General features: G+C 43.5%; 1 protein-coding gene across 1 annotated transcript in view; it reads left to right on the forward strand.

Moving 5' to 3' along the window:
- Window positions 1-12881, forward strand: part of btbd11b (BTB (POZ) domain containing 11b) — a 118366-nt gene that overhangs the window by 84963 nt on the left and 20522 nt on the right. Inside the window, exons 4-11 of the mRNA XM_084059122.1 lie at window positions 732-884; window positions 1641-1806; window positions 4670-4759; window positions 8241-8342; window positions 9536-9629; window positions 10146-10281; window positions 10752-10972; window positions 11167-11345. Of these exons, the coding sequence (XP_083915248.1) occupies window positions 732-884; window positions 1641-1806; window positions 4670-4759; window positions 8241-8342; window positions 9536-9629; window positions 10146-10281; window positions 10752-10972; window positions 11167-11345 (1141 nt within the window). The remainder of the gene's footprint in view (window positions 1-731; window positions 885-1640; window positions 1807-4669; window positions 4760-8240; window positions 8343-9535; window positions 9630-10145; window positions 10282-10751; window positions 10973-11166; window positions 11346-12881) is intronic.

Consider the following 12881-nt stretch of genomic DNA (forward strand, 5'->3'; position numbering starts at 1 on the left):
GAGTGACACAGCTGTTTTAGTTTAGAAAATCCCTATCCATTGGCCAGAGGGGAAAGACAAATACTTTATCCAAGTCCTCTATAACATTGTAGCTTCTGAACAGGTATTGGTCCCCAATTTCAGCAAGCTCTGACTCTGGGAGTTTGTCAAACAATCTCATCGACTAACAGCTGGCTAACTGTCCTCCTAGATCCTTACCCTGCCCTATCCACACCAAACCCATACCTAAACGTAACCCATGTCGTGGGGCCTGTGCAGGGTCTGTCCTGGTTTGTACTCGGTAGCGGGGGACAAAGTACTCAACCCCAGTACTTGAGTCCAAGTATAGATACTCCTGATCAAACATTAGTGAAAGCTGCCAGGTCAAATTTGTATTGAGTTAAAGTACTGAAGTTCTTACTTTAAAAAATGCTAAACCATTCAAAATTACATTTCAGGATAAAGTACATCTTTTTAATATCATTGCATTGCTGTATTGAAATTTAGACAATTTCCCCCAAAATTCAAAGATTTTCCAGAAACTTTCAGAAATTGAGCTTGTAGAACGGCTATTTAAGTAAAATACAGAGGTAAATGTACTTTGTTACTATCCGCCACTGGTACTGGGATTGGTGGATTTTGCAGTTAAGTGCTCTGGCACAGTGACTACATGCACAGTTAGTAGATGACTTAATTTCTAGCATATGTCTGTGGTGCTGTGAGTGCCCATGAGTGTTTGTCTCCCCCCGCAGGCCGTTCATGGTGCTGCCGCCCCTGATGGAGTGGATCCGTGTCTCTGTGGCCCACACGGAGCACAGACGCAGCTTCTCTGTGGACAGTGATGACGTCCGGCAGGCCGCCAGGCTGCTGCTGGCTGGAGTGGACTGTGAACCGCGCCAGCTCAAGTACGACAATATGCAGCGTTGTAGCGTTTAAGATTATCGCCGCTGTCGCGCAGAAACCTTGGATCACCATATTTCATCATTTTTTTTCAAACAATGCCCTATTTTATACCTTGTCGTGTTGCAGTGTCGCGCAAAAGTAGCAGATCTGCTATTTTCGTAAATAAGTATTTTTTTTTTACATGCAAGGTTTCCGCCCGACAGCAATATGTATATTGTTGCTGTCAGGGAGAAACCTCTTATCTCCATATTCAATATTTTTTGTAATAAATGAATGCCCTACTTGATCATACTACAGTGTCACACAAAAGTATCAAAAGTAGCAGATATACAAGCTTGTAGATATGCTACTTTTGTTATTTTTGAATTAGAATGCTGAAAAGTAACTGTTTTGGACATAGGTTTCCACCCGACACAGTAGGCAGTATACTGTATAATACATACGGTATAAAGTATGTGCACTACAGAATGTATGGATCCAAGCACGTTCACATAAATCACAAGAAGCATGACATACTGAACAGTATTGAGATAACACGAGCATCGCAGGCACGAGTGCACACACATAGAATAGTGCATTGGCACACAATCTCTGACATGATCGAAGAAAAGACACACTTTGCAGTAATTGCCTTTTTCAGCCCCGTTTTTGCACTGTAAAATCCTGAGTGTTCATTTCAGTTCAGTTACTTTCCAGCACCGCCACTGCCAACGTGAACCATGCTGCTTGTGTTTTTTTTTTTTTTTTTTTCACTTCAGAGCGGACGACTGTTTCTGTGCCTCGCGGAAGCTGGATGCTCCTTCCACTGAGGCAAAGTTCCTCCAGGACCTGGGCTTCCGGATGCTCAACTGTGGGCGTACGGACCTGGTGAAACAGGCTGTCAGCCTACTGGGGCCTGATGGCATAAACAGCATGAGTGAGCAGGTTAGACACACACACACACACACACACACACACACACACACACACACACACACACACACACACACACACACACACACACACACACACATTTTTACTATGCTGTACTTGTGAGGACACCAACATTTTAGCCAGGCGATTTTTATGAATGGCATTTTTATCTGTAACGCTAATGCCAAAAATAACCGATCTACAATGTGTGCTTGTGTGTAGATCTACTATTTTTGGTGCGCAACACCAGTGCACAACAAAGTCTAAAGCAGGCATAATTCAAGCACCTAATCCCTAAACCTAAATTCTAATGTCAAATCCTAATCCTATATAATCTTTTCCTAATTGAAAGCCTAACTCCCCAAGTCTTTTTTTAACCATAAACAACCCCTTCTCTTGTGAGGACCAGGAAAATTGTCTATTTCTCACATTCTACTATTATATATACTATATACTTGTAGGGACAATTGGCGCACAAGTACAGTATAAGTGTGCACGCATGCTCGCGCGCGCTCGCACACACGCACGCACGCACGCACGCACGCACGCACGCACGCACGCACGCACGCACGCACGCACACACACACACACATACACACACACACACACACACACACACACACACACACACACACACACACACACACACACACACATACAGAGAGACAAGACACGCATGCGCATAATACACACATTTACACCTTGCCTGGGGATTCTGTTCCTCACACATACAGCATGCTGTCAGTGAACCTTTCATGTATGCTCACATAGCACGCATGACTCACTCATCCATGTGCACCATCCAGAAAAGCCATCCCACTTACCGTACTAAATTAATGTTCAGACAAACTTATACCTGCAGTTTATTATATCATCACTGTCGGGTGGAAACCTTGTAGTGTATGGTCTAAAAGCGTTCATTTTCAGGAAATGGAAAAAAGAACCTTTGCTCCAGTGGATCCAGTGAAGATTTATTTAGTAACAAAGCTCTTGTTAATACTTTTCATTGGTTAAATATTTATAAAACCCACAGACAGACTTGACCACTTTTCAAGCAGGCTAATTTCCGCTACTTCTGAGGGTCACTGTCATCCAACAAAGTATAACATTTGTTCAAAAAAGAAAACATGAAAAGATGAAATATGGAGATAACGGGTTTCTGCCCGACAGCGATGATAATGCTACAGAGCCACGGAATTCTGCATCACATCAAAACTCCCACCTCCAACATAACGCTGGCTGGGAAAATATGTAGAACTTGCAGTTCTACATTTGTATCTTGCGAAAGTCAGTACAGTATTTAGCTTGAGGATACATATTCGGTGCAAAAAAGGCCAGACAGACGAGCTGTTTTGATGTCTGATCGTACAGTTCCAGTGGAAATACTGACTTAGTATCTCTGGAAATGTTATATCAACAGCAGAACTTATACTCCTCTGAATCACGTCGCAGCTCTCATGCTAATTAATGTCGTTGCCTGGAGGGAAACTATACCAAAGACAAAACGCTGAGAGGGCATCAGAAGTTCAGTTCAGCCTTGGCTCTGTGATTTAGTTTTCTCTCTTTCAGATGATGATTGCGCTGGAGTGAATGTGGTACATTTGGTTGCACATCCACTGTATTCATAGTGGTAGAATGGTCTCATGTACAACACAGCACTCACTCTTTTCACAACTTTGAATCTAGATGATCCTAGGCTTTACACTGTATGTAATTACAGACTTGACTCCACGTCAGGTCACAATGTCGGAAATGATGTTAAGGGACCATACCAGCAACAATACATGCCATTGTCTCTTTACAGTTTCGGCCATACAGTATATCATGCATAAACATAGACAATCTTCCCATGCACAGCTTTTTTATTTATTTTTAGATGTCTTGTTTATTTATGTTTTCTACATAGTCCTAGTCCTAGAACCTACCTGAATGATTGATTCAGATTCGTAAATCTGATCTCGAAGCAACATTAACGTTGACAAATAATCACCACACAAGGATATGTAGTGTGTTGGAATACAGAGTATATCTCAAGCATGTTTCAAGTCCTGCAAGCATTTTAATACCGTACTGATATGAATTGAAACCAATGGCTTCCTCAAAATAAAACAAACCACAATGTACTTTGGAAAATACTTGCCAGTAATGTGAAGTATACAGTGAGTCATAGACAATGCATAGACATAAACATAGACCACCGTCCTTTAAACTTGGATATTTTAAACTTAAATGTCCGTGACCAAACCTGTCCAGTAATGCGGTGGTTCTCAAAGTGCGGTCTAGGGACCCCCAGGGGTCTTTGAGGGGGTTCCAGGCATCCCTAGCCAAATACAGTAGCATTTTATTATACTTAGCCGATCTACAAGGTTGTGTGTTTGGAGATTGGCTTTTGTCAAAACATTTAGAAAGATCTTTAGAAATTCTGTAAAAATTGGAATCATTTTGACAGCCTTTAACAATATGGGAGGCCTTGACACATCTTTTCAGATCCGCGGCTAAGGCTAATCCTGGTCTCTATACTGCCTCCCCCTGGTCAGCCGGGGCGCCTGATGGAGGGGAAAGGAACTGGTTGGAATACCGTGTTCCTTCCACGCGTTACGTCGAACAAGGGAAACTCCCCATTGTCGGGTGATAAGAAGGCTTGTTAGCTCTCATGCATTGAAGGAGGCATGAGCTCCACGCTGGGCTCTCCCTAGGGTGGCAGAGGGAGTGTAGTGCCCAGGATTACTTAGACAATTGGCACTAGGTGAAAAAAATGGGGTTGCTAAATCGTGGGATAAAAATGAAAACAGGAAGAAAAAAAAAGATCTGCCGCTAATTAACAATTGCATTCATCATGTGCGTGTTCTGTGTTTGTTTATGTGCGCTTGTCTAGGGGATGAGCCCTCTGATGTACGCGTGTGTCCGTGGAGACGAAGCCATGGTGCAGATGCTGCTGGATGCTGGGGCTGACATTAACAGTGAGGTCAGTGCTGGTGACGTCTGTCTGAATGAACCAGGAGCCAGTCTGCCCCGGAGACTGTGTGCTGATCAATGGCAAATCCATGAAACATAATTATGTGCTAGATAGTTTTGCGTAACATATTTTTATTTCTTTTTCATCCATAAAACTACACACACGCGGCCCAGCAGAATGTCTTTTCCAACGTCTCTAGCAGTGGTGTAAAGTAGCTAAGTACATTTACTCAAGTGCTGTACTCAAGTACACTTTTGAGGAATGTTTACTTTACTGGAGTATTTCCATTTTTCTATACTTTCACTTCTACTCCACTACATCTCAGAGGCAAATATTGTCGCATCGCGACGCATTCTGAGCTTTAAAAGCTTTAAAAGATTTGTACACATTTTAAAACTTGTGAAATGGGACAATCTGCATAATGAGTACTGTCTACTTTTGGTACTTTAAGTACATTTTCATAACAATACTTTTGTACTTTTACTCCACTTTTACTTTTTCCACCACTGGTCTCCAGTTTGTTTCTAGATTTTGGTCCCTCATGAACCATTCCATTGTGGCATCCACCAACATGCTATAATTGACCTAGAAACACATTCATGTTTTGTATATTACTGTTTGAGCTCGGCCATGTGCAAGTGGTTGATAAAGCTGATTAGAACACAGTTTAATTGGAACCACCCATTGGAACGCATAGAAGTTTCTCTGTTGTATACAATCACGATGATCATGACCCACTGCTATGCTTGGTTTTTGTCTAGCAACATGACGTTTTGAGTTTTAATTGTAGGTGAATCTTGCTGCTAATCACTGGCAGCAGTGTTATAAAAGCAATAATTAACTCCAAGGCCGTGTTATCTGACATTACACCATGGCTAAGACAAGAATTCAACACCCGTAGCTTTACCAATGCCATCACTTAATACCACAGCCTTGCTTGTGTTGTTATTTCTTAAGTAGATATCAGTTGTCTACAACAGGTTAATTAGAACTTTCAACTTGTTGTTAAACTGGTAAGAGTTCAATTATTAAATGCATGTGGCTTTTGTATTGTGTTAATATGAGCTGTGGAAGTTTGTTCATGTGCGTCTTATTTGTGTGATGTATGGGCTGGAGAAAACTGTGTTGTCCATCATCTCTCTTCCCTCCTCTACTCTAGTGGTTCTCAACGTGGGGTCCGGGGATCCACAGGGGTCCTTGAGGGGGTTCCAGGGGGTCCACGACTAAATGATTGATAATTAGGAACCAAATGGATCCTTACGGGTCTGTAACTCTGAGAGTGTACAGATGGAACTAAATGGATCCTTACGTGTCCATTTGGTTCCATCTGTACACTTGTGGATTTTACAGTGTACTGTATTGATTGAGATCCCAGAGATTAAAAAACAAACTGGGGGTCATTGATAATAAAAGGGTTGAGAATCATTGCTCCACTTCCCTCTGCCATTCTGTTAAGTATTTATAAACAAGAGGTGAGGATCATGAGGCTTATGTACTGTACTTTACCACTCTACAAACACATTAAAACAAGCCTTTCAGTTATTATGTGGATGATAAAACCACAGATCTGTATCTAGTCAAGATCATGAAATGTGTCACAGAGTTCGTGGTCGGGTCATTCCTTTTTCTTCTGCCTCTGAGATGATGGGATAAAGTTTGCCTGTCTTAAATTCCCTTGAAGGAGCTCGGAGCTCAGCAAACGCTCTTATCCAGAGCGACTTACAATAAGCAAAGTCATCCCATACATAGAATGCGGAGAGACAGTGCCCTAAGAAACTAGGATTTCAGGTTAGCCAAGAACCTAGCATAAGTCTAAAAAACAAAATTGGCGAAAAATAACATTCTGTACATTGAAACTATAGGATACCAGGTAAACAATGAACCTACCACCCGTTGAAATAACATGCTATCTACGTTCTTAACATTGTGGTCAAGAAAACCAACCTAAGTAACAAAAACATGAGAACGAGTGACCTAGATACAGTATGTCTGCATGGTAGCCATGCATATATCTTGGTCAATCGCTAGCATTAATCGAGGCAGAAGGTGGCAGGAAGGGGTTCAGGCAGAGTGAAGTGCTATAGGGGGTGAGGTGGAGTCTGAAGAGGGTGAGATGAGGTTCTTTAAACCTAATGATCTTTCAGTGAAGGCCTCATGATCCTGGTCCTCATCAGTCAGTGCACCATCATGCTCCATCATCATCAGCCATTGTGTCAAGAGTTCATGTGCCACTACACCTGTGTGTCCTGATCCAGTCACCAAGAAGCACCACGAAGTGGAACTTTATGACCGAGACTCAGAAATTGGAAAAACTTTGGGCCCCTTCCTTACTTCCTTCACAGGTGTTACCAATGGTACTAATGAAGGCTCCGTTCCATTTAGTGTGGCACAGTGGTTCCATAACTTTTACACACCCGTAAGGGTCCATTTGGAAGCCCCTCAAGGAACCCTGAGAGTGTTTCCAGTGAGCCAACATGCACAATATCAGCACCCTGACTCTGTTTGACCAGAATGGAACAGAGCCTTCATTAGTACCATTGGGTAACACCTGTGAAGGAAGTAAGGAAGAGGCCCAATTTCTTTCTAATATGGCTGCTGTGCATAGAGCCTATTGCACGTGTCCATAGATATCCATTATGACTGTGACTTGGCCTGAGCTGCTCTCTAATTGCACGTGTCCACAGATATATCCCTTATGACTGTGACTCGGCCTCAGATGCTCTCTAATTGAACGTGTCCATAGATGTCTCTTATGACTGTGACTTAGCAACAGATGCGCTCTTAATTGAACGTGCCTAGATATCCTCGATGGCTGTGACCCAGCCTCAGAATACTCTCTGATGGAATGTGTCTATAGATATTCCCGTCACAGATAAGTCGCTTTTAATACATTCAGACTTCTCCCGGCACACTCCCTCCCCTCAGACAGCATTAAATTAATTACCTCTGCCTTATTGCTTTCTTAACACAGTGATTAAACTCAAAGTAATTGTATTTCACATGCCTCTGAGCCTCCTGTCCCAGAGGAGTCTGTGGAAATTTTAATATAAAAATGGGAGCCTTTGGTGTGTCACTTTCCCGCAGTCAGGATTAGATGAGGTTATTTACCATACCACGTCTCGACTCCTTGCGCTGCGCACAGATCAGAGAGGGGAAACAAAAAAAAACGAACCAGGACAGGACCTAACTAGACAGATCAATCTATTGTGTTCATTACGGGGCTGACACCCGGACACCATGTCCTCTTGAGCCCCAGGGGTTCCTAGCTAATTAACGTTAGTCCTCCTTTAGAGGAACTCCCCCCCACCTCCCTCCCTCTCCAGCTGATTGACTGTTCTATATAGGCCATGTAGAGGTTCTAATGGCTTTATATTTTTCTCCCTCACCTTTCCCCTCACACCCGTCCCCTACCTATACCTACCTACCTACCTACCTACCTACCTACCTACCTACCTACCTACCTACCTACCTACTGTGTCACTTCCTTCAGGTGCCAAACTCAGTCCACAAGCACCCCTCAGTCTATCCTGAAACGCGGCAGGGGACGCCACTCACTTTCGCTGTGTTACACGGACATGTGCCTGTGGTGCAGGTAGTGACTGTGATTTTTCTCTCATCTCCCTCTCATTTGTGCCTCACTTCATTGTTGGTGGTCGCTGTCGTATTTGCTGCCAGATGAGACGTAATGATAATTAATGATCACTGTGAGACCTTTCTCCTCCCTGTGTGAGCTCTGTATTTTGTCCTTCTTTTTTTTCCTCCCAAATTCATATTGTTGAAATTGTATTTGTCTAATGAGCTAGAGCTAGTGTCCTCTGGATGGAAATTGGGTCATTATTGTTTTTTATAGTGTTTGTCCAGAAAGGAGTTCATTTGTCAGGGAAATACAATTCGGAACTATCGTTCTTTATGACGTCCTCGTCGATTTGCATTTGTGCAAAGGTTTCTGACTGCATTTAGTTAGTTGAATGTGGAAAGTTCTGCACTCTAATGTGTATTGAATTTGTTTTATCTCACAAAAAAAAAGTTTCCATGGATTTTTTAAATCTTTAAATTCGAACTGACATGACTAAAAGCCTTGTGCTCTTAATCCAAGTAGATCACATAAGAGACAATACAATACTGGTTAAAAACAACATGGGTATTGAACTTGTTTAATTCACTCTCAAAATGCTTTTTCCATGGAATTAAAAAATCTTTAAATTCTAACCTACATGGCTACAAGCCTTGTGCTCTATAAATTAATCCAATACTGGTTAAAAACGAAATGGTAGTGAAATCATGAGATGTTTTGTCAGTAATTGTCCAACCATTTCATGCTCCATTTGCCAAGCTAATTGTTTTAACTGCAAGTCATTTTTCAACTCACCGAAGAGCAAATTTAGCTTGGATAATCTCAGATAAAGTCGAAAGATTTACAGGCTGGAAAAGCTCATTCTTTACTCACATGACAACGAAAAAAAAGTCGAGTGCAACTGATTTGCTACAGTTTAATTCAATGATGACTGTCCATCCAGTGAGATGTACTGGGTCTCATGCCCGATTTATTCTTGGTTGTACGCCATTTCACGCACTGAAAATGCATTGTGAGCTTGTTAGATCGGCTACTTTCAGTGAGCGACACAACCGGGCAACTAGGTATAAATCACGATTCATGCACACCATGCACAGTCTCCAAGAGAACAAGTCACCAAGTGACCCGAGTTTACGTGACCCCCCTCTTCTCTCCTCAATGTTTCCACTACCTTTCCACTCCACCCCTCCCTCCCCCCCTGACCTCCACAGCTGTTGCTGGATGCCGGAGCCAACGTGGAGGGCTCTCTGCAGGACGGAATGGAGAACTACACGGAGACTCCGCTGCAGCTGGCAGCTGCTGCAGGTACAGCACGACACCGCATGACTCCATGCAGGGCCCGTCTGCTGGCCAAGTAACACCAAGCTGGCAACACCAGCTGGCCAACCAGAAGCTATACCTGTACACGGTGAAATCCTCAGTCAGGCTACGAATGCCTTCTAAACCAGTCGTTCATTTGATATTTTAAAAAAGATTAAAAAAAATTGCAGATGTACGAGCTTGTATATCTGCTATTTTTGAATAGCCAACGCTAAAATCTAAAATGACAACAGATTCTTTCCCGGTTTTAACAGGCTAACTCTGAGGATTCGCCTGCAAATGGATCAAATGAACACTGAGGATTTTACTGGGTGGATAGCACCTGAATGTCAGCGTGATTATTGGCTCGTTTATGTCTTTAGGGGCACAACATTTCCTGGTAGCTGGAGAGATGGAAAGGACCTGCCAAGGCAGCATTCTGGAAGGAATAATCACAAATCCTATCTCTCTCTCTCTCTCTTTCTCTATCTCTCACTCTCTGCCCCTGTTGCATCCACAAAGGTAACTTTGAACTGGTGAGCCTGCTGCTAGAAAGGGGAGCTGACCCCATGGTGGGGACCATGTACCGCAATGGCATCTCCACCGCCCCCCAGGGAGACATGAACTCCTACAGCCTGGCAGCAGCGCACGGACACAGGTAATGCACGCATTTGCCCACGTGTCGCATGTACAGTGTGCAGCCCGATTATGCACGCATGCACATTATCGCACACACAGTAGCGGACATGGAGGCTCACACACACACTACACAATCTGTTTATTCTGCATACTCTGCACTCAATCTCAAGCTCATTCACAATGAGAAACACATCAGAGCGTGGCCATGAAATTGACATTGTTGTACAGTATTACAGTACAGTAATTGTTAGTGCATTTTTATTTATTTATTCATGTATTTTTGCAGCTACGATGTATCCATCCGTAAATGGGTTTTCGCAAGCTTCTTGTCCACATACAGAGATTTTGGGGACAGGGCAGAATACATGAATAAATATACATAGGACAAAATTGAATACAAAGTCAAACACCTCACACTAATGCATACAAATCTAGCAGAAATGATGTTTTATTTGTCAGCTAAGGTGTCTGTTGGTGCCGTTCCTCTAGGAATGTGTTCCGTAAGCTGTTGTCCCAGACGGAGAAAGGGAAAGGGGACGTCCTGTCTCTGGAGGAGATTCTGGCGGAGGGGTCCGACCTGGAGGAGAGGACCCCGTCACAGATCGACTTGATTCGAACGGGGAAGGCCAGACTGAAGGCGCTGAAAGAGGCCATGTACCACAGCTCCGAACACGGACACGTAGACATCACCATAGACATACGCAGCCTTGGTTCGTCTCCCTTCTATAAACAGTCTGCACACACAGTAACAGTCAAATCCAGAGTGTCAATTTAACTTAAACTAGCTAAACACTCCTGTCTTTTCGCTGCGTAGTCCAGATGTGGTTGCGTGGATGGATCGTTGTTTACGATGAGATTTATACACATTTTTACCGGCGTATCCCCCTCTCCCCCCAATTCCCAGGGGTTCCGTGGACGTTGCACACCTGGCTCGAGTCTCTGCGCACGTGTTTCCAGCAGAACCGTCGGCCACTGATCCAGGGTCTGCTGAAGGAGTTCAGCTGTATTGAGGAGGAGGAGTACACCGAGGAGCTCATTACACATGGTCTGCCTCTCATGTTCCAGATCCTCAGAGCCAGCAAGGTAACACAGCCCCCCCGCTCAATGTGCCAACCCAGTGGTACATTTCAAGGACCCCCATAAACGCTCAGTGTTACACTGTGAGAACCACTGTCTTGACCACTCACCCAGCTGCATTGGGCATCTTAAAGGTGCTATGGGCAACATTCAGCCACTGGATGTCACACTGCAACAGCTTGATGACATAAGGCTGCTTATTTCCCTAAGTCATGCCTGAAGCATGAAGCAGCCGTCACCCAGCTGTATTGAATATCTAAAGGCCAGTCCACACCAATGCAACTCCTTGCAACTGCCATTTGGGTTTAATGGTTGCAAGTAGTTGCAAGTAGTTGCATGTTGCAATGAGTTGCGTCATGAATCATTGGTGTGGACTGGCCTTTAAAAGTGATATAGACAACATTTAATCACTGGATGTCGCACTGGGCTCCACATCGCAACAGCTCTGTGGCATAAGGCTGCTTATTTCCCCAAGTCACACATTGGATGTCACACTACGCTCCACATCGCAACAGCTCTGTGGCATAAGGCTGCTTATTTATTTCCCTGCGTCACGCTTATGAGGCAGCTGTCACCCAGTTGTATTGGGTATCTTAAAGCTGCTGTAGACAACATTCAACCACTCTTTGTCGGCATTCTGAGCCCATTGTTACCATTGTGGGCGGGAGTGTCATGCACCCGTATGAGGTGCTCTTGTTATCCTTCGATCTTTCCATCCCATCCATCTTCTGCAGTCACCGCTTCATATATTATGTTTTCTTTGTTGAGCCATGACTTTATACACAATAAAATCCTCAGTAGTAATTTAACTCTGTTAAGAGTGTGTACAAATAGAACCAAACTGGTTCCATTTGTACACACTCTCAGAGTTGCAAATGAATAAATGAGGATTTTGCTTGTGTAATATACACATTTATTTCTGGATGCATCACTGTGATTATGCAATCAGCCTTCAGCCTCGCAGTGATTACTCTGTCCCACAGGCGCATTCAGTATAAATTGTGACACGTCGTTCTGATTTATAACACGCCCTCCTCTGCCTAGCGTTTATTGTAGTAGTCTGCTGTGATATCAGTTTAGCTCATGATCCCCTCGGTGGTCATATTATCAGATTTATTACTGCACGTTGTTACCCTGTCTGGCACGTTGTCTACTTCTGTCTCCTCAGTCTCGACACAGCCGGCATGCTGAGTAGCTACTGTTGCTCAGACAATAAAAAAGATAGCATAAGTTCTCACATATATGTTAGGTATTAATTCATAAATGCAGGTACACTCTGGTGTCTACGTGCTCAGTGCTCAGTGCTCAGTGGCCTTGTGGTTAGAGTTTCTGCCCTGAGATTTGGAGTTAAAACCCTATATCCCCCCCCTCCGCTCCTTTTTCCCTCTACATCAAATCTTTTCACCGAAAATTACAGATCTACAAGCTTGTGAGTGTGACACGTTGTGAGGATGACGATATTCTATTTTCAGCGAATATTCGCCCCCCAGAATAGGGACTTTAGGTTTCATGTTGTCAGTCCTTGTGTATGTATTGGCTGAT

This window comes from Gymnoscopelus microlampas (genome assembly GCF_963454915.1).
Source record: "Gymnoscopelus microlampas genome assembly, chromosome: 6".
Classification (NCBI taxonomy): Eukaryota; Metazoa; Chordata; class Actinopteri; order Myctophiformes; family Myctophidae; genus Gymnoscopelus; species Gymnoscopelus microlampas.